The sequence below is a fragment of the Necator americanus genome, chromosome V, assembly GCF_031761385.1.
Source record: "Necator americanus strain Aroian chromosome V, whole genome shotgun sequence".
NCBI classification, from domain to species: Eukaryota; Metazoa; Nematoda; class Chromadorea; order Rhabditida; family Ancylostomatidae; genus Necator; species Necator americanus.
Window position 1 is genome coordinate 27,772,100 of NC_087375.1, and position 21,830 is coordinate 27,793,929.

At 43.1% G+C, this 21,830-nt stretch overlaps 1 protein-coding gene across 1 annotated transcript; it reads right to left on the reverse strand.

Moving 5' to 3' along the window:
- Nucleotides 1–2,683: 2,683 nt before the first annotated feature.
- RB195_015430 (uncharacterized protein) lies at nucleotides 2,684–21,698 on the reverse strand (the record flags this gene model as incomplete). The annotated part of the gene is made up of 10 exons (XM_064206142.1): nucleotides 2,684–2,800; nucleotides 2,903–3,084; nucleotides 4,755–4,821; nucleotides 6,848–6,975; nucleotides 7,038–7,149; nucleotides 15,153–15,312; nucleotides 17,971–18,098; nucleotides 19,412–19,512; nucleotides 19,693–19,886; nucleotides 19,966–21,698. The coding sequence occupies 10 exons, from the start codon at nucleotides 21,696–21,698 to the stop codon at nucleotides 2,684–2,686; spliced, it is 2,922 nt and encodes a 973-aa protein (XP_064062023.1).
- Between the last annotated feature and the right edge of the window lie 132 nt (nucleotides 21,699–21,830).

The following is a 21,830-nucleotide window of genomic DNA, read 5'->3' on the forward strand; positions in this document are numbered from 1 at the left end:
ACAACGACAAAGCTCGCTCCCGACGCATGGAAAAATATCTTAATCGAAAAGCTCCAGAGGAACGCCTACAAAGAAGCGAAGGAATTAACGACTACCTTTTAGATCATACACTCGTTCGAAGAACTTCAGCAACCACGACGCATCCGCAACACTATTAACGCGCTTCCAACGTCCAGGAAGACAGACAATAAAATCATCCACTGTTAAATCCAATTACAGATCGCTTAAAGGCATCACCCCACGAATCTGAGGAGGTGCAGATTTCAGGTGGAGTATTCGTATACAGGGTGGGAGACTACGGAGAGGGGGGTGATTCCGTCCATTTCTTCCTAATTGCCGTACAAAACGGCCCGGAAGATACGGCTTCATTCGTTTTGGCGCACCATTTTGTACAAGAGGTTCGATTGGAGCGCGCCAGTCTTGTGCGGCGCCGCATCTTCCGGGCCGTTTTGTACGACAACTAGCAAGAAATGGACGGAATCACCCCCCTCTCCGTAGTCTCCCATCCTGTATACGAATACTTCACCTGAAATCTGCACCACCTCAGATTCGTGGGGTGATGAATTTAATGGTACGCGGTGCTTCAGTGAAAGAGTGCCAAGAACGCATGACGGAATTGTTAGTGGACGAAGCCTTAAAGGCAGCATTCCACGAATCTGACTTGGTGAGGGAATCCGCGGGGAAAGCTAGAGATGGGGTTGTAGATTGCAGATGGTTGGGATCAGGTATGGTTCCGTTCATCTGTCCCTGATCATTGTATAAAAAAAACGACGTGAAAGACTCCATTTTTTACAACGATTTCCGTTGCAACGCGCCACCCTCGTACACGCGCCGGATCCAGCTGCGCACTGGTCGAAAGCCATTGAGTTCTCCTCGACTGACGGAACCAATGAATAGGTTGCTGAGGGGACCGGTACGTATACATAGAGGAGCCTTCTAGCGCTCCTCGTAGGAACTGAAGCAGTTCCCACGCCGTCTTCGAGACGATTAGGGAGGGGTGAGTGGAACCATCCGTGATCCCGCAATCTACAACCCCATGTCTAGCTTTCCCCGCGAATTCCCTCACCAGGTCAGATTCGTGGTATGCTGCCTTTGAGAGAAAAGATATGCATTGGATTTACGCCCATACGATCGGCACTTCGAACGCTTTATGCACCCTTACTTATCACGATGAACGCTGTTTCAAAACATGAATGGAAACTACACATAAAAAAATCGCAATACTATCAAAATCGCAATATCGAAAGGATAAAGTTTCTGGCGTTAATCAATCCGCTTGGGATGCGCCACCACGTTCACATCAATTCAAAATCGTATGAGGTTTACGGACGTGTAACTGGCCTATACAATAACTTGCGGTGGATAGCCGCGGGCAGCCTAAAGGACAAAAGGAAAAAGTCACTGACGTATGACGTACCACTTGGGATGTGTCAACGCGCTTTTACTGCAATTCGTAATCGTTGAGGTTTTAGAACGTGTTGTCCTATACAATGACTTGCGGTGGCTAGCCGATGTGTCAAGTCAGTGCTTTTAACCTCCCAGACAAGTCTGGTACCAACCTATCGACCCCGGAGGGATGAAAGGCTTGGTGAGCACTTGCGTGGATTCGAACCTCCGATCGATCGTGCAGACAGCGGAACCTCTTGCCGATTGCACAACACCCCCCGCAATACATTGACACCGAAAAAAAAAACCATTTTTTGGACCAAAACAAGATCGAGACGCCCATCAGTGACTAAACCGAAATTTTGAGAAAGCACTATGCATCTATCCTTGACCTTCCAGAGAAGCTAATTAACGAGGAAAGAAAAGACACACGCAGCGTTTTCAAAGTTCTGTCTTCACATCATCGAAGAACCTCAACGAGACGATTGAACAGAGGTTCAAAGACAACGTCGTTAACAATGAACGGCAACCTTCTGTAGTTGGGTCACGACGACTTACGCAACTGTACTGAGCTTCATGTTGTTTTGACCCTCCTATACTTTTCAAATTATTCATAAGAAAGCAGCTAGAACAGTGACAAATGAGTAAAAAGTGATAACAACACCTTTGCTCAAGGCAACGATACCCCAACACAGCAGGAAATTACAAAGAACATGCATTTGAAATAGAGATGTTTAAAAATTCAGATAGAAATGCAGAAAAGGTCAAGAGGTTTTTCATGGATGCAAAGACATTCATTCCAGGCTACAATTCTGGCGATGAAAAAATAAATATATGGAAAAATACATGAACCAGAAGGAGGACTGCTGAAGAGACAAAATAGGCCTAGTCGGCGAATGCACATGCAGAAATGCAGAAAAGATCAAGAGAATCAGGGCCGCAAAATAAAAAAATAAAATAATAAAATAATAATAAAAATGAGTTTTAAACCGTTTCTATGCACAAAAACCGAAGATTGATTCCCGGATAGTCAGTATCGAATGTATTTGACTGGGTAAACGCGCTCTTTCGATCAGAACTTGGAGCTGGGAAAAAGGTGTACAAGAGATGAAAAGAAAGAGCGCGAGTCGCCGCAGATCTGTCTTTCACCAGATAGGTGTGTCTTACACATTCGACACCAACCATGGATGATGTATGCTTATTGGAACATCAATCCAAAATAATCAAACTGACGAAACTTGTCCAAAGACGAAACTAAGATAGGATCAGTTCTCCGTAGAAAGGAGAGATACCTAAGCTACACTCCTCTCACCATTTCCATCAAGGAGGAATAAATGTCAGGATGTGTCTGCTTTATAACAGCTCTGACTTTGACCGATTTAAGAGCCTTAGCCATATAACCAAGTAGTTCCAACTGAAAAAGTTTGGTGTAATTATTTAAAGATAGTCCTTCAAGGAAGGTGAGTGCTGCAAAAAGCACAAATCAGAAATATGTACATCCCGAGAGAAGCACTACCTCAAGACGTTCATCATTCATTGGCAACGTTTGCTGCTTACGGAGATCCTGGTCTTCACACCCACACAAAGAAATCCTTTGCAGTGAGCAGCCACACCTTCCGACCTCGCCTTCAAAGTCCGATCCTGTGCATGTTCCAGAATCAAAATACGGATCTTTGTAGCCGCTGATGTTGACGGCATCTTTAAAAGTGTACAATGATGAAAACCGAAGTGAAGCGAGAAATTGAAAAACTTCTGAGTCAGAATGGATTTGAAACAACTGATGAATTTCCTACACGAATTGCAATTGTATTTTTCTACATACAATAGTCTTTTTTAAGTCTGTTGCACACAGTAAATGGTTATTCAAAATTATTGCTATTACTCGGACGCTTCGCTGAAACATTGAAAAATTCTTTAAGCATTTTAATAGGCAAAGGTTTAGTTGGATTTAACTAGATAAACACCACGTCCTAGTTATTTCAATGAATCTCAAGCATTAAATCATCAACTGCCCCATACATAGAGAAGCAGGAATCTCCCGTAGACGCAGCGCGGCGGAATTTGGTATAGGAGCGTTCTTACGCTTTTTGTGTTGCATCGAAACTTGACTTGAACATGAGTTTGAATCCTGTGAGTTCCGACTCTCCTTCGCGACCGCCTCCATTGATCTAATTACGGAATACTTCTACTACTTCTTCGCAATTTTCTTTTCTTCTATTGCTATATTTCCTGTCAATTCAATAGATTTGCAAGCTAGTGAACTTGAAAAAACTACCCTTCAATAGAGAAGCGTTACCATACAATTCCATTGCACTGATTATAATACCAGTAATTTGTGCGTAGAAATGCGTTGGTGAGTATAACTTGTTCTCCCTTCTCCTATGGGAACAGTTGAACTTTGGGCGAGTCTACCCGAATAATAAAAATAACACTTTTCCTAAGGAAAATGTGCAAGAAATGTTGTCTGGAGATCAACAGTTTCAGGAAGACTTAAAGGATAGGAAAATCAAATTTTTGTCCTTCCAAATAAATCTGTTCAATGCTCTGGAAAACTGGCAAAAAAAAGCATGACTTTGAATCGATCTCAGTGAATGCGAGATATCACTGCGATACCACTGCGAGATGTACGAAGTTGCGTATTATTCTCCATTTTTAGTGACTGACTTCATCTTTGATTGCAATATGTTAGATGGCAGTCAAATGATTTGTAGTGTTTGTCGAATCTGTGACACAGTTGTGTCATTCCACAACTGTCAGTAGCTTGTCCTGATATATGTAGAAAGTCATAAACCCGTATATATTAAGAGCTTGCTCACTGTCATGGAGAGTCTGTCGATTATTCTTGTCCAGTGTTACACCTGCTGGCGTACAGCCGAGGTTCGACTGTGAGTAATTGCATATCTCGTTCGATCTGAGGGCAAAACTGGAGCCACTGGTGCAGTGCGATTCAGGCAGTACCTCCCCAGAGGGGTTTCTCCGGAAGTGAGACGGTCGTGGCGAAAGCGCATGCTAAGCCATGAGACGTTGACAAGTCTCAGAGCTCACTCGTGGTCTCAGGAGGAGGACCTACGCAGTAGCACTGTATTAGACATGGTGCACGGGGGGAACACCCAAGTAGGAGAGGTTCCGCGTGACCCCCTCTTATAGTTTACCTCTCAAGTGAATGAAGGGACAAATCATTCCACTATCGTTACCTTGAGGATAAAGTCGGGTGAGGATAAAACTCCCTATCTCAACACAACAGCTTTAAAGGTAAACAGATGCTCGCTCTGCGTATAGAAAATCATCAGAAATTTCCAACAAGACTAAAATAACAGGGTGAGCCAAGGGCGATTGCAATAAAACTGTGCTATGACGAATAAACCCACGCTTCTCAGGAGAACGACGTAAACGTGTAGGCGATCCAGACATTCTCTTTGAAGAGTCCAAATAATGCTAAAATATTGTCATGAAGATATTTGATATTGACATACGTATGAATTCCACAACAGTAAGGATGTATTAAATTGCCAAAAATTTCTGAATATGACATAGTATGCATCTTCCACAGAAAGTGTGTACTCCAGAGTCTGGAGTACTCTCGTGGACGACGTTACTCCTTACTGCGGGAGGAAGGGGAAGTTCACTGCCAAATTTTCTTTTGTGTTGATGAGGTGCATTGGCACGTGTTAACGTCTAAAAATTTTGAGAAGAACTGTTTCGTCTTCGGATATTTATCCCAAAAACGGAAATTACTTCTGAACTTCATGCTAGAACATTTGTGCAGTTCCTCAGCTTTTTGACTCTTATTACTGGAAAAGGAAACATCTGAATCTTTCTCACCTTTAAATGATTATTTTGTTTTAGTTGTTTCTATTTTACTGCTCAATCTCTGTCATTTTTTTTTCAAAACCAGTTAACCAATGAAGTAACTGCTAGTTACTTCATTGGTTAAAACCGGTGCAAACGAAGTAAGGAGGATTCCATATCTTTAGATTGTTCAGCAACGACTTTCAGTTACAGGCTATGAAAGCAGCCAGCTTCGGAGAAAAGTCCCAACCACTCTCTAATTTTCAATCATCAAAATTACAATGTTCTCTTTCTGAAAACCAATTTTTTTTTATTATAGCAAGAGAAGAGGATATTTTAAGAAGAAATAGTAGATAAAAATCGAATTCGAGTACATCCTAAAAGAATGTTCAGGGCACATATTTCCATGCTCGTTAGCTTTTTTTCAGCGCACTACTGGGTGATACTATTGCTTTTATGGAAACTCTTTCGCAAACATGAAAAAGAATTAACTCTTAGCTTCAAACAAAAGAAACATCAACACAATATCAACTAAGTCTGTTGAGCCAAGAGAGTCGGCGTTGAACGTGTTGTGTAGGCGTGATGTGGTACATATATGATGGAGGTGGGCATTTACTCCTCATTACTATTACGATAACGTTCACTATTATTACGCTTACAAATACGTCAGTTGTCGCGAAACGACATTAACAAATTCGTTAAAAATTCATTAAATTAAAAAAAAACTGAAGTCTCACAGGGCCTTAGCAGCAAAAAAACTGCTAGACTAATGGAACAAGGATTTTGCTAAGACCACATGCTCTTAATAAAACAAATAACCAAAAACCAAAAACTATTTTAAGATTACGTGGAAAAATAAGCACATAAGTGCTGATTGAAGTCATCCTGCTTTCCCATGATGGTTAACATGCCCGTCTGAGACGAACGGAGAGAGACGTTTCGCAAGATCCTCCTCGAACGATCTCCACGAAACAAATATAAATTGTTGGAACTACTTTGAGTGTTCAAAAGCATATTTCTTGAATTCCAAACGCGTTTCCTTTTCTGAAGAATCTAACAGAACACGATCGACGCCGGCAGACTTTCGTTAGAGGATGGAAGCTTATGGAAGCAGTTTCCGGAGAACCACTGGGCAGAACAAACTTTACCGTGGGTAGTTTGATTTGATTTATTTTAATTTTAATTTAACTTTCATTTCTTTTAAATGTATTTTTTGTCGGTTTTGATTCTTAAGGTCAAAAGTGTCCGCATTTTCTTCAGCTCTCATAGAAAATCTTTTGCTTTCTTGATTTACTGTGCTCGTCTAGGCTGTACTCGATAAAGGTGCGTGAACTAGCAGGTGCAGAACGTTGCACGATGACTTTCGCCTTCATGCTGAAATTTAAGGTGTATATCTACTCGTAAATCTCCTATGTGGATGGTACTCCCTTATTCTTCAGCCCGATTCCGTGGCTGATCCATACCAACCTATGTGCAAATTTGTGTTAGGGATAAAAAAAAAGATCTGACATTACACAAGTACATTTCAGCTTTTTCCGGAACCTTGCTAAGGGCCGATCTTAACACCTCTGTCGTTGTCTCATACATTTCTGCGACTTGTGCAAAACTGACAAGATTTTTTCTAAGCAGTAAGAATTTTTTTTTTTTTTGAAACGACAGTGTTGGCACTTACGTTGCTCTTGGACTTCACACACACGTTACGAAATAACTGCACTGCCTTTTTGATCCCGGTCACTTTCCAGCGAGGAAATTCACTGGCTCGAAAATGTCTTATGGCGGTGATCAGATAGAGTCCAAATGCTTTAAGCAGGTAGAAGTAATATATATACATGTTCCATAAAATCTTAATTTCATAAACTTACCTTGATTTTTAAAAAGGTTGAAATGATCCACTACAAATTCAATCTGATCACTCCACACAATAGTATTTCCGCAATCATCAGTGCAACCAATAAACTCGACCATAACATGGACCTACAATTAGTTTTTGCATGAGTAAAGAGTTTTTTTCCCTCCAGTTAATGAAAAAAAGAAACTCTTTCATTCAATCTCGTCAACTCCTTCATTTTCTTTGAATATGTCATGATGTTTGCAATTTTCCACCAACCCTACTCCATAAGAGAACTCCGCTGTTCTTTTAGAGTACAAACTTATGTACTGAGAACTGAGTTCTAGAAAAGATATTTCGGTTCTAGATACTTTGGGGTGAATTTATATATTAGATTGTTAAAATATCATATTAATAATTGAAACTTTATTGTTTTCTATTTTTCATCACTGAAATTATACTTTATTTCTTAATAACCCGGTGAATTATTCTGTTTACTAGTAATAAGGAATGGTAACGGGACCATGTAAAAGCATTTACAAACATCAGTTAATGCATAGTGAGACACAAATTATTTTAAAAAACAAAAATACGCTGCGCTTTTGAAACGTTTTACATTATCTGTTGTGCGTCCTTAAATCTAAAATCACAATATTTTGTACAGCTAAATGTAGACATTTCCAAATAAGTTAAATGGATTGTGTCAATATTTTAAAATCATCCAATACATTCTAATATTCTAATATATAATTTGAAATGGGAAGAGCATGAGTAAATAAATAAGAGTAGTACTTAAAATTCAAGAACAAAAACAGTCTGCTCTTGTGTGTCTCCGTCTCGGTGCTTTCACAATTAATAGTTTCCTTCTTTTCTTGCTTTTCTTTCTTCTTTTTCTTAGTTCTTAGAGTTTGGTTTCTATCCATTATTTTGTTTCCCAAAAACACCTCTTTACCCTTTTTCCAATAAAAAAATGTCATTTTATGAGTTCCTGCGATTCGTAGAAAACCCATTCGGACGCCCCAATGGGCAATTCATTTCATTTCACAGGTGGAGGCGGGGCGCAAGGGTGACCTGTTGCAACAGAGGACGTCGTAAGAAACCGCATCCCGAAGCCGTTTGTTTACAGTGATGCAGAGAGAGAGAGAGAGAGAGAGAGAGATGAGTGGAACCACCTTTGCATTCATAACTTACGACCCCATATAGTTATACCTACCTACCTACCTAGATACTTAGATGGCCCGTCTTCACTGGACATGCGGGCCCCAGCATCTCTTCCACTCGTTTCGTTCCCTCGCCATTGTCATTAAAGGTGTTCTTAGGTTTCGTGAATGACGTCGACGAGATCCTTGAGCTGTATCCAGCTGATCTCTCAGCTGGTCTCTCCGTGTAGCGAACACGTTACCCCATCTCGTTGGCAGACTCCCTCGAGGGCGTTTAGCATCTCTTGGGAACCACTGCAACGCTCTTTTAGTCCATCTATCGTCGGTCTTCTCATAGTATGACCAGCACATCTATGCTTCGCTTTCGATATATATTCCGCTGGGTCGCGAAGACGGGACATTCCTCTTAAGTCGGAGCTGCGAAGACCGTCTAGGTGTTGTTTGCGCCAGTTAAACTTCAGAAGACATCTCTCAAAGGCTATGTGGGCAGTGAGTAGCTTCCTAGACATGGTAGGGTGTCTGCCCACGTCTCTGCTACGTAACAGAGCGTTGGAAGAACTGTTAAGTCGCATAGATGGGCACAAAGATCTTGGTCCGTCACTTGATCCCTAGCTTCCTTCACGGGTGTGAATGCTGCCCATGCTCACGCTGCTCCTCATGTCATGTCGTTTTCCATATTCATAGAACGTCCGAGGTATACGTATGACGAAGTTTCCACGATCTGGCGGCCTTCAAGTTGTCCTCCGTCCTCGCAGTAGGCGCAGTTCTTCATGAACTGTGTCCTCTTTCTGTTTATTTATATTCCTATATTCTTCCCTGCTTCGTTCAATTCGTTTAGCATCGTTTCCGCTTCACTGATACTGCTCGAAAAGAGAACGATGTCGTCCGCAAAACGAAGGTTCGAAAGAAATCTTCCATCAACACGTATGCCCCTTTCTTTCCAGGAAAATAATTTCGTTATCCATTGCAATGCAGCCGTGAACAGCTCCGGCGATATAGTAACGCCTTGTCGTACCTTCTTTCCAATGAGTATGATGAGGGGGCGGTGGAAAAGCTGTATGTTAGCGGTTCATCGATCGTAGCAGTTGGTTAATGTCCTCACATACGACGCGTCCACACCTTGATCGGCTAACGCTGACAATACTGCATTCGTTTCCACGCTGTCCAAGGTTTTCTCAGAATCGACGAAGGTTAGAAAAAGGGGCAGTATTCCCGGCAAACCTCTATGACTCTCGACACGGTCTGGATGTGGTCCTCTGAATCCAGCTTGTTCTTGAGGCTGGGCTTTATCCAGCGTCCTAGAGATGTTAGTGAAGATGATCTTAGAGAATACTTATGCTTATATAACACGCTCAGCAAGCATATCAGACAGTAATTTCGACGATCCTCTCGGTCACTTTCCTTATGGATAAGAACGGTTCGCGAAGTCTTCCACTGGTCTGGGATCCTTTCTTTCTGAGGGCATGACGTTATGTGCGCAGCTAAGATTACATGAAGTGAATGAAGTGGATGGTCACCAACCCGAAAAAAGTCTGCTGATATAAAATCAGGTCCAGGGGCTGTGCCAGGTTTCATGCTCTTGATAGCGACTCGTACCTCCGAAGGGAGAATCTGTGGTGGAGCTTCACCAGTGGGGATGATCGGGATTGACACAGGGGTTGATGAACCGAAAAGGATTGATTAGAACCTTTCCGTAATGATTTCCATCTCAAGACGAGAAGATGTGCGAGTCCCGTCTTCGATCAGCAAGGCTGCATTTGATTGAGGCTCAAAGTCCTTCTTTTTTCCAAGAAATCCTTCTTGGTCTTCGAAATTCGATTCAAGTTTGTCGGGCTTCGAGACACGCTCGGCACAGATTCGTAACCCTCTGAGCAACATCTCGTGGCCACGTCTGGGTCGTCCTCGATGTGCCAATCACCTTGGGACGAGAAGTCTTCGAGTACGCAATCGACGTAGACGACTTCTTTTCTCCTTCGTTGCCGTTTTTTTTTTCTCATTTTGTGGCTAAGTAGCATTTTTACATAAAGGAGACGGTGATCAGAACCACTACAAAAGGATGGTACTACTGAAACGTCGAGCGGACACTACCTCCGCTTGGTGAGTATGTGATCGATCTCCGCACAAGTCGAGCCATTGGGCGATTCCCATGTCCACCGGCGATGATCTTTCTTCATGAAAGGAGAGTTCCCATAAAAGAGGCGAGCGGCGGACAACAGCCCGGAGAGACGATTGCCATTTTGTCCAACAATCTCCAAGTCCTCTCTCCTTGAAACCTCGGCATTTGATAGTATATTTATGTTTTCTTGTTATGCCAACGAGGTTTAGGTGAAAATTTTTTATTGGCCTGACGTTTCGACAAACTCGTCTTTTTCAAAGGCCTAAAAATGGCTCGAGGTCTTTGATACTATGCATATCCCATCAAACTCCTCCTCTCTCCACGCCAACCTTCCATATTGTTCCAAGTACACCACGCAAAACCTTAAAAGGAAAACAACTGACCAGTTTCACCGACTAGCGGGGTTGGTAAACCACCGCGTTCTCAAAGACTGTCACCAAGGCGAATGAGATCTACGCACTGTGCAGTATCCTTAAGTACTGGTGTGTGGATAACGTTAAGAAACTGCATGTGGGACAATCTTATACCTCACAGAGTGTTACGAACGGCAAGACGTAATTGGTAATTGATAAGCACTCATTTTTGTTATTCATGGACGGATTCCTGACGGAAATCCAGAATGATTCCAATGCCTTCCTAGCAGATATTTCTTTCTCGTGCGCTAATATCGTACACTTTATTTCAAACTCATTTCCATCATTCTCATTTTTGTGGCTAAGTAGTTCGATGACACCGCCTTAACGGTGTCATCGAACTCCCTCGCCTTTTACCAGCCAAATGTTCCTTGATACGCAGGTTCAGCATCTTTCCAGTTTCTCCAATATAAATGGCGTTGCACGTTAAGCATTCTATTTGGTAAATAACTCCGATGTTCGCGCAATCACCGGCCTTACCGAATGGAAAAACCACGCAAAATTCTGACACGCATTGCCTATCGTAGAATCTATTGCGAACTAACTGTCGCTTGATGCTGTCGTTTGGGATGTTCACCAACACAACATGATCTTGCAGCTGTGCTCGCAAAAGAGTCCGATGTATAGCAGCAGTTAAGGAGTCAGAGACGAAGGGGATACACAAAAGAATTCCACCTTCACGTGGGATCCTCATTGTGTTGTTCTTAGTTCGAGATTAGGTGTTAGATTTCAATCTCGAGTAACCGTTTGAACTAGCTATGCTTGTGGCTAGTTTTAGTGATTCCTCCCGTTCTCTATCTCCTGTGCACATTGCTGTTGCTGTTTTGACCACGTTTCGGATAATTGCCTTTTTCATGCCATTAGGATGGGCTGACTTTGCGTTTATCAGTATGTTTTTCGAGCTTTCCTTGCGATACCATTTCACACTTGCAACGAAATTGTGTAGTTTTATTTGAGCATTCAAATAAAGCAGCCAACCATCTTTTGGTTCTTCTCGGGTGAGTTTTATGTACTGCGATCGTTCATTCAGAATTCTAAATTTCTCGGATTGCGTTGATGTTATAATGAAGCAATCATCGATATAACGGCAGTACATCTGTGGAAGACGTTCTATCACTGGTTGTTCTATTCTGCTCATAAAGCAAACGGCAAGAACTGGAGCAAGCCTTTGGCGCATAGCAAGTCCTCTTATTTGAGAGAAATATTTTCCTGACCATTTAAAAATATTGCACTAAAGACATTCGTTGATCAGGATCATCATGCGTTGCTTGCTTAGACCAATGGTTTCTATACTACGGCCGTGTCCATCTAGCATTTCAGATAACGCTTGTAACGCTTGTTTGTTTTGAACGTTTGTGTACAAAGAGGTCACGTCAAATGACTCCATGACACAATTTTGTTCGAATCTGGCATTTTTGAGACGTTCAAGGAATTGTGAACTGCTTGATAGATGAGAAGACACTTTTGGTAGTAGTTGACTCACAATTCTATTTAGAAACCAAGAGATACGGTCTGTTGGTTCTCCTACACAACTTATTATTGGCCTTATTTTATATGTCTCCGCTGACATTGAGCGTATGTCGTTACTTGGAAGCTTATGCGTTTTAATCAGGCTGTAAAAAACGAGGCAGTTCGGTGTTTCTACTTTTAACTTGCTCAGGAATCTTTCGTCAATCCCAGCAGCCTCACCGACGCTCATCCAAACATGGTTCGGACGTTTATATTGTGCAGTAAATTCTTTTTCTGTAGCTCGGTGATAAATACTTTGATCCATTAAATGTCGTTCCGTTATTTCCCGATCTAGTGTTTGTGGCATAGCCACAAACTCTCCTCCCTTGTCGCTCACCGAGATACGCAGTGTCCCGTTAGATATTAGTTCTCGAACTTCTCGGAACCCTCGCCATTGATGCATTGTTAAGTACCTTGCCTTGAACGGGACAGGTGGAAATAGCTTCCTGCTTACAAACGTGGATTGTGGTGTGTTTTCATGTTGGGCCTTGATCCTAAGTTAATCTCTAAGTCTTTAAAGGCCTTCTACAATTTTACGAAAGACCGCCCCATTGATATTCTGAGCTATCGAAAATGAGGGTCCTAGGCTTATAGAAAGAAATATCTGCCAGGAAGGCATTGGAAGCATTCTGGATTTCCGTCAGGAATCCGTCCATGAATAACAAAAATGAGTGCTTATCAATTACCAATGACGTCTTGCCGTTCGTAACACTCTGTGAGGTATAAGATTGTCCCACATGCAGTTTCTTAACGTTATCCACACACCAGTACTTAAAGATACTGCACAGTGCGTAGATCTCATTCGCCTTGGTGACAGTCTTTGAGAACGCGGTGGTTTACCAACCCCGCTAGTCGGTGAAACTGGTCAGTTGTTTTCCTTTTAAGGTCTTGCGTGGTGTACTTGGAACAATATCGGAGTTTGGCGAGGGGAGAGGAGGAGTTTGATGGGATATGCATAGTATCAAAGACCTCAAAGCATTTTCAGGCCTTTCAAAAAGACGAGTTTGTCGAAACGTCAGGCCAATAAAAAAGTTTCACCTAAACCTCGTTGGCATAACAAGAAAACATAAATACATTATCGATTGCCATTTTCATTCCGGTGCCCTAGTCCAAATCCTACGATCCTGTATTTCTTTTCTGCATTTCTTTAGCCTTTCTTAGTTTTGCGTTGAAGTCTCCGACAACGAATTTGTAGGAGGACTTCTCGTTGCGGATCACTTCCTCCAGCTCCTCGTAAAACGCATCGCAATTCGGATTCATCAGCTGCTGATGTTGGTGAGCAGCAGTTGATGATACTGATGGATTTTTGGCGCAGAGGGCGCAGACGAAGAATGGCCAGATGAGGTGACAGGATCTCGTGAGAATCGACAAGATGTACGACAGATAGGTGCACAACAAAATCAACACCGCCTACATTTCGCGACGGAATCTTCTCTCCACGAATGACAAGTCTACCTTAAAGGCATCACCCCACGAATCTGAGGTGGTACGGATTTCAGGTGTAGTATTCGTATACGGGATGGGAGACTATGGAGAGGGGGATGATTCCGTCCATTTCTTCCTAATTGCCGTAAAAAACGGCCCGGAAGATACGGCTTCAGGCGTTTTGGCGCACTATTTTGTACAGGGAGTTCGACTGGAGCGCGCCAGCCTTGTGCGGCGCCGCATCTTCCGGGCCGTTTTTTATGGCAATTAGGAAGAAATGAACCGAATCACCCCCCTCTCCACAGTCTCCCATCCCGTATACGAATACTCCACCTAAAATCTGCACCACCTCAGATTCGTGGGGTGATGCCTTTAATTCATCTGTCATACGTCGCTTTTTCTGCACTTGGTTTCCTGCAGAGCAATCACGTGAAATTTGATATGTTCTGCAGCTCCGAGAAGGGCATGCAGGTCAGCGTCTGTGGACACTGTTCTCGCGTTCTCGAAGTACACAGTCTGAAACAATCTCCATGACTAATCCGAATGTCGCCTTGGTCCAGAATCAAAGACGTCCTGAGCAACCTGAGATTTGATCCGCTCTCACCGGTCGCCACACCGTCTAAGACGGCAGGGCCAAGTGCGCAGGGTACTGAGGCAGTGAATATGCGGGAGTGGCAAAAAGACTTCCCCCCAAACTAAGCAGCCCTGTCACGGCAAGCTTAGCTTTCACCACACAGGTCGTCGCCCAACCTATACGGATCAGGGAGCCACCATGCGACATTTTGCCAAGACGGTGGTGAATATTAGTTAAGATTCCGAGAAGTCGGAATGTCGGATGTGGCGAATTCCTTCTCAGCCTGGGAGACCCTGCTGGAGGACGAACCTCCGCTGTGCATCGCAGATCGACGCCCAGAATCAACACCACGCCACTATGAGGCGGTAAACCGTTGGGAAAGCATATAACTATGCTCAAACGAAAATCCATACCACGTCAGATTCGTGAGGTGATCCTTTTAAAGAGTAGAAATCCGATTAAAGAATAGCTCATCGTTAATCAGTCCCTTTAGAATTTCAATACTTTCGATTTCAAAAGCAAGGATCTGTGAACTATGTAGCGTACGATACCTATGTATTTAATTACGGTAGCCGAACGATGAATCAATGATCTACTGTCCCATTACATATGATAACTCGACACCATCCTACCCAACCACGCATCAGATGCTCATTATCAGTACAGTCATTCTGTTGTTAAGGCCACACGAAAACCTTTTCCCTAAAAGTGTTTGTAATGCACTCGAAGCGTAAAATGAACGAATGCATCAACGGGATCGAGCGAAGAATGGGTAGGTAATGGAAATGAAAAGAATTTACACGTTTTCCTGATGTTGAAGTTTGGTGTTTAAAATCTGTGCTGATTCATAAAACAATGAAATGAAGCTTTAAAATAAAGAAAGAAACTGTGAAAAGAAGAAAACTGCACGTTAGCTTTTTTTCTCACACAAACCGATGTAATGTAAACGTACCGAAAAATAATTTCTGATCCTATAAACTGTGAGGCTATTCCTCTTCGGTTGCAGTTTTCCTTCGCAAAAGAAGAGAGGATAGCTCTTCTCACCACCTCCACCTCTATGTGCATTAAAATACACTTCAGATCCCAACAACGATTCGACGGTTTCTGTTGGGCTAAAAGACTAAGAAAATGTAACTGTCCAAAAATTATGACGACAAATGTTCCCCAAAATCAGCTGTATTTAGTGACGTCAATGACAAGATTTGGAAACGTCATAGTTTAAAGCAGATGAGCAACAAAGAAGAGGGCGAATTTTAATTTGTGAAGAATTTTTGTCTGAAGTGGACCAATTTCAAATAGCCACCGTAATGTACATTTAGTTTCCGTAAACTATAGTCATACTCTGACACTCTATTTGAGTTCTGAAGATTTAACTGCATTCTAATATTAGGCTAGTTTTGTTCTTTATTACCTTTTTAATCTAGCAAATAAAAATAACAAATCCAGATTTGTTTCTGCAGCGAGAAAACGTGACATAAATAGAAGCCTCCTATTGCCTCACCTATTGAGAATGTCTCAACATTATAGCATCGAAGTATACATATCTCAACTATAACATCCTATGCAGCCGTCGAAAGAATGTCTGAGTCGGGCGTCCAAAAGGTGCGCTAAAAATGTGGTTCCAAGTAAGGAAAGATGATCAAACCCATTAATGGCAGCCCACTAAAATACGGACATAATGGGACAAACTACATAAATTGTTATTAATCTAAAACAACATCCACGAATAAAACCGATACTCTTCCTCGGTCGATGTGTACGCATGAATTGTAAGAGTTCGTCCTTACGAGAAATAAAAGCACATATCTTCTTTTACACTCTCCAAAGAAAGCTCGGCTTCCTAAAGCGCCCATCACTGGAAGTGAAAAGAGGTCATTAGTCGAAACCCTGGTGTGAGGAAGAGGCAGTGTGTGGATAGGAATGACAGCCCCAGAACAGTCTGGGGGGGAGGGGGGGGTGCTTATCGTTAGGTACCCGCAGCCTTCGCGACAACCTATCCTCAAGGGAAACGACTGGCAACGGCTATCGTTAATTGCTCTGCGCAGCAGTTAATAGCGTCAGCGGAGCATTGCGCCGCGTTCGCCTTACGCCCCGCCCATCACATCGTCCATCTTCGGCCCTCATCGTCTAATGAGGTGCGAAACATGCCCCGCAGGAGCATCTATCTCTGGTATTGCTTCTGTACGAAGTATCGATCGCTTACGTATAGAGATACATCGAACGATTGCACACGAAACCCCAGGAATAGAAAATAATGATGCTTTGTTTATGTAAAACAAACAAATCGAGACTTTTACAAACTACTGCAGTGTCTTACATGACTTAAATAGTGTGTATAAATACAAAAATACATCTATATCTTCTACGTAGTTTTTTCAATCACAAATCTACGCCTTTCAAAAACCAGGTTCTCGTTTCTACACCTTTTAACTTTTATTTTGGAACGTCTTCAATTTTCAGCTTCATTCATGTTTTCTGATGTTTTTTTCTTGTACAAATCTTCTACGTTCTTATTATTATTTTATTTTTACTTTATATTATTTTCTTATTCTTCATTTTTAGCACCTTCATTCTCTACGTCTTTTTCCACTTGCTACGTTGGTACCTTTTCGTTCTTTGAACATTCCTAGAAGTCATTCCTAGAAGGAACTTTATCACTTAATTGCAATACAAACACGGCATATGACCCTAGTGACGTGGTGATGGGTGGGCGTGGCTCGTGGCGTGCAAGTGATCATAGGTGGACTAAGATATGCCTGCTCTGGTCTACGGACAGGCTTGTCTGCATGCACTTATTCGGCTGCAGATAATCGGCTGTGGGTACCTAACGACCGCCCCCGTCTCGAGGGTCATTTTCCACTCCAAACAGCGGTCTTTTCTTGTTTGTTGTCCGGGTATACACAGGATTCTTAAAACGTTAAAGCTAGCTAAACATTCACATCGATCCTATGCAGGGACAGCAGGCCAAAATCGCTTCCTACCACCATAACACTGGGCCACACACGACAAACTTTACACATGTCGAGCTAGAGACCTGTGGCGTGCTGATGATTCTCCAACCCTCTTGCATGTGGCATCTATCTCTTTCAGAACACTGGTTCTTCAGCCACCACTCACGTTTTATGGATTAAAGAAATTTCAAGAATGAAAAAAGTACGTGGTGACTTTCCTGGTTCGGAGCACCATACCCACTGAGAGGAAGAATTCGAAAAGTTACCCACGAACATTGGCGCCGAGCGGTCAATAGAAATGATGCATACCTCTCATGTTCAGATCTATTCGCTTTCCTTCAAATATTTACGATTTAAAAAAAAAGAAAAGTCATTCAAAAAATTGGTATTTGTTTGACAACTTAACGGCAACACTTTGACGATTTTTGACCCATCAGTGAGACAAGTTATATTATGTTGTTTTATTTACAAGTATTACATCGACCTTAAGACCAATTCGCTAAAACGTTCTGTGGTGCCAGACGTCAATAATGAAATATATTCATTGTTTTTGGTTGCTTGATTATTTCCAATCTATTATTTCCTTCGGTTAAAAACGCAATGATTCGACATGACCTGCTGCCTGAAAGTATGCATTTTCTTCAGAGGTTTAAATTTTAACCTTTGAAGAAAATGCATACTTTTTTTGTGATTCAAATCATGAGAGAACTGAGGCGTCAGTCAGCGCTATTGAGAAAAACTATTTTCGCGTTGGATGGTAAAATCATGGGAGACCACACTTCGTTGCAGCATTCAGTAAACTCATTAAAAAAAACTTACTTCTGAGAATTTGTAAGGAAGCGAACATCCTTAGAAAACTCCCGAGAAGTTATATAGTGATCATCTTTGTAAACACCTTGTTTAACCGATCCCACAATCCCACTATATGGTAGATCTGGTGGCCGTTCCTACAAAAACAATCAAGAATAATTGAAAGATTCACTCCTTATTCTATAGTTGTAGCATTTCATTCAGTTATGTCAAACCACCCTGTATATATAGCTGCTACAAATACAAAAATTTGTCTGGCCAACATCTATTTCAGAGATGAGACTATTATGTATGTTCACGGTATATGCAGAGCGCGTGAATCTTCACGAAAATGAGGATCGAATAGGGAAAAAGGCGCCGGTAATGATCCAAAGGCTAGTTAATGAAGACTGCAACTAGGAGTAGACTGAGCAGAAGTGGTAGCCTATGTGCAGCATATTAAGCTGACGTCCGGGTCCTTTTCACCCCGGTCCCTTCATGATGTTGCCTTTTGCATTTCCAATGTGTTTTTGTGTGTTATGACGTAAGATCGGGACCGGAACGATATACAAGGTCTTGATAGGTGTAACTCGCTGAAGTTCTGATTTAATCAACAATTTCGATAGATTACGTCCTGAGACTGTATCAAAGATTTTTTTACTTTGCAAGGATGAATTATTAAGGTAAAAAGAGAAATTGGGAGACAACATCACGTAGAACATCGTACTGTCCCATGTCCAAAAGTGCAAAATCAAAAGAGTTGAAATTTTTGATGTTATGGAAAGGGTAGAGGATACAGTCGATATGGATTGGGGATGAACAAGAATTAGAAGAGAGTGGTATAAAGGAGCAGGCACAGCAGCAGGAGAGAATAATCTCACTTTCGGGAACCAAAATGACATCGCAGGAGTGGTTCTGTTTTTCTTCTGTACTTTCTATAGTAGAACTGACGCTGATATGCGAAGGTACTTTAAGCTTCACATATGCGTTACTAGGGTAACTAACTCCTCAACTTCACTTCTTGTTCGTTCCAATCCATGTCGTCTGCATCTTGCACTTCATTTATGAAATCTAGACCCTTCCATGCGTCGCCTCTAGCTATTCGAGGACATGGAGATGATGTTGCCTGCCTGCTCTTCTATCTTGATGTACCCGCTGCGCATGGTGGAAGGATCCTCATACACAGTCCCGCAGTCCAATCTGTGAGCATTGCTGATTGACCCACATCTCCGTCAACTTGCATCTACCGATGCGTTGTGTACCGCCCAGGTCCGTATGTCAAAGGTACCTTATCACGACTTCGGCGTGGAGTGGAAACCACGAAAGATTAGGAATCCCGAATTTTCTAACGTAGCTCGTACGAACCAGAATGGCTCTCACGCAACTTTCCACGACCAATGGAGAAATATGAGCGGAGATCCGCTGGCTTCCGTAATCTACAAACTAGTATATGAAAAATCAAAGGACCTACTTCAACACCAACGTCTTTCTTAAAATATTCAACAACACTGCAAAGCTTCCACCGATACCCCTCTGCTGATTCTACACAGACGACGGTAGCACGGAGTTTACCTAAACATGGTTGACATGCATACATACCACATTCATAAAGAAAAGAATATAGCCAAGAAACAGTACGCAAAAAATGCATTTCTCTTCAAAGTCTTTGCCAAAATGCTTTGTACGAGTTTTAAATACTGCTTCAGCATGCTACAACTGCATTCATAACACCAAACATAAGCAGAGTATCACCTTGATCACCTTGACTCCCGTTGGTCTTCGAACCGGTCGAGCGGGCGCCAGTAATTCTTCCATTTGTCCCGGTCGCGTGCCAGAGTAGCCCAGTGGTTCCTCCTTTCGCGTGGGACACGAAGAGCATCGTAATTTTCTTTGAAGGACTTCGTGAAGAAATCTGACCATCGGGTCGGCGGTCTTCCTGTATTGCGCTTAATATCGCGGGGAATCCAGTCGCTCACGGCTCTGGTCCAACGGTTGTCGTTAAAGCGCATCACGTGTCCGGCCCACCTTATTTTACTTTCCTTGGCAAACGCGGCGGCGTCTCTGATCTTCGATCGCTGACGTAGGAGAGAACTTCGAATCCCGTCTCTCACTTGCTTGAAACGGGATACTCCTAGCATCACTCTCTCAATTGCGCGTTCAATGACGCTCACCGCGTTTTCTTCCTGCTTGCGAAGTGCCCAGGTTTCTGAGGCATAGGTCAAAGCAGGAAGTACGGTGGTGTTGAAGAGGTGAGCACGGAGCCGGGTGTTCTTGGTCTTCTTCACTACGTCCTCGATGCTCTTGTACGCTCCCCAAGCCGCTCTTCTCCTCCTGCTCAGCTCGGGGGCCAGGTCGTTCATCATGTTCAATTCCCGACCCAGATAGACGTAGCTGGTGCATTCGGATATGTTCGTTCCGTTGAGCGTGAATGGGGCATCCGAGATCCATCCGTTCCGCATGAACATCGTCTTTTGAAGATTCAGCTCAAGACCGATGCATCCACATGTTTCGGCGAATTCGGTCAGCATTCGTTCCGCTTGGCTGATGCTAGGTGTTATCAGTACGATGTCATCAGCAAAGCGCAAATGGTGTAGCTGCCGACCATCGATCTTCACTCCCATGTCGTCCCATTCCAACTTTCGCATTGCGTTCTCGAGGGTGGCTGTGAATATTTTGGGTGAGATTGTATCACCCTGTCGAACCCCCCTCTTCACGTCAATGATGATATTCTTGTAGAATGGCGAGATTCCGGTCGTGAAGTTACTGTACAACTCTCGAAGCACCTTTATGTACTGAGTGGGAACGCCTTGGTTGTCCAAGGCTTCCACGACCGCTTCCGTCTCAACTGAGTCAAAGGCCTTCTTCAAGTCGATGAAAGTGAGACAGAGCGGCATCTTGTACTCTCGTGATACCTCGATGAGTCTCGAAACAGTGTGAATATGGTCGATCGTGCTGAATCCTTTTCGAAACCCTGCTTGCTCGCATGGTTGTCCTTCATCCAAGACCTTTTCAATCCTATTAAGGATCACTCTTGTGAAGAGCTTGTAGATGACGGACAGTAAGCAGATTGGGCGATAGTTGCCGATGTCATGTGGATCTCCCTTTTTATACAGCAACACGGTCTTGCTGGTCTTCCACTGTTTAGGGACCTTGCATTCCGACAGGTAACGTGTGAAGATCCTCGCCAGGGTGTTGATGAGTACTGGCGGAAGGTTCTTCAGGTGTTCTGGTTTTATTCTGTCGGGACCGGCTGCTGTACGATTTCTCACCGACATGATAGCATGTCGTATTTCGGACGGGAGAACCGCTGGAATGACATGTCCATCTTCCCTCAGATGGTGAGGAGGCAAGTGGGCACGGCTGTCGAAGAGATCAGAGTAGAAGTCGTAGATGATTTTCTCCATTCCCCTTCTCGATGCAATGGTTGTTCCCTTCGGGTTCCGGAGAGCTGTCATCCTTGTCTTGCGACTGGCGAAGTCTCGGCGGGCATAGCGGATGCTTTTTCCCGCCTCTGCTGCTTCAGCCAGCACTTCTGCTCTTCTCTCTTTAAGGTCTTTCTTTATCGCCTCTCTGCAAAGCCTTGCGAGCTCGGACGTAAGCTCTTGGTTCCCTGCGGCTCGTGCTGCTCCACGCTGGCGTATCAGCTCAAGAGTTTCAAGAGACAGGCGTCTCTTGGTTGTTTTAATACTCTCAGCCTTCTTCGCGCAGTCATGAAGGTGTTTGACAAGCCGGTCGTATTCCTCGTCGATGTTGTCCATTGCGGAATCTTCCCAAAAGCCGGCTAACGTAGCGAAGAGATCCCAGTTGATGGTAGTTCTGGGATTTCTCTTGCTGAACTTGGCGGCTTTCTCTGCTCTCCGCGTGAAAGAAAATCTTCCTCGGAGGAGGCG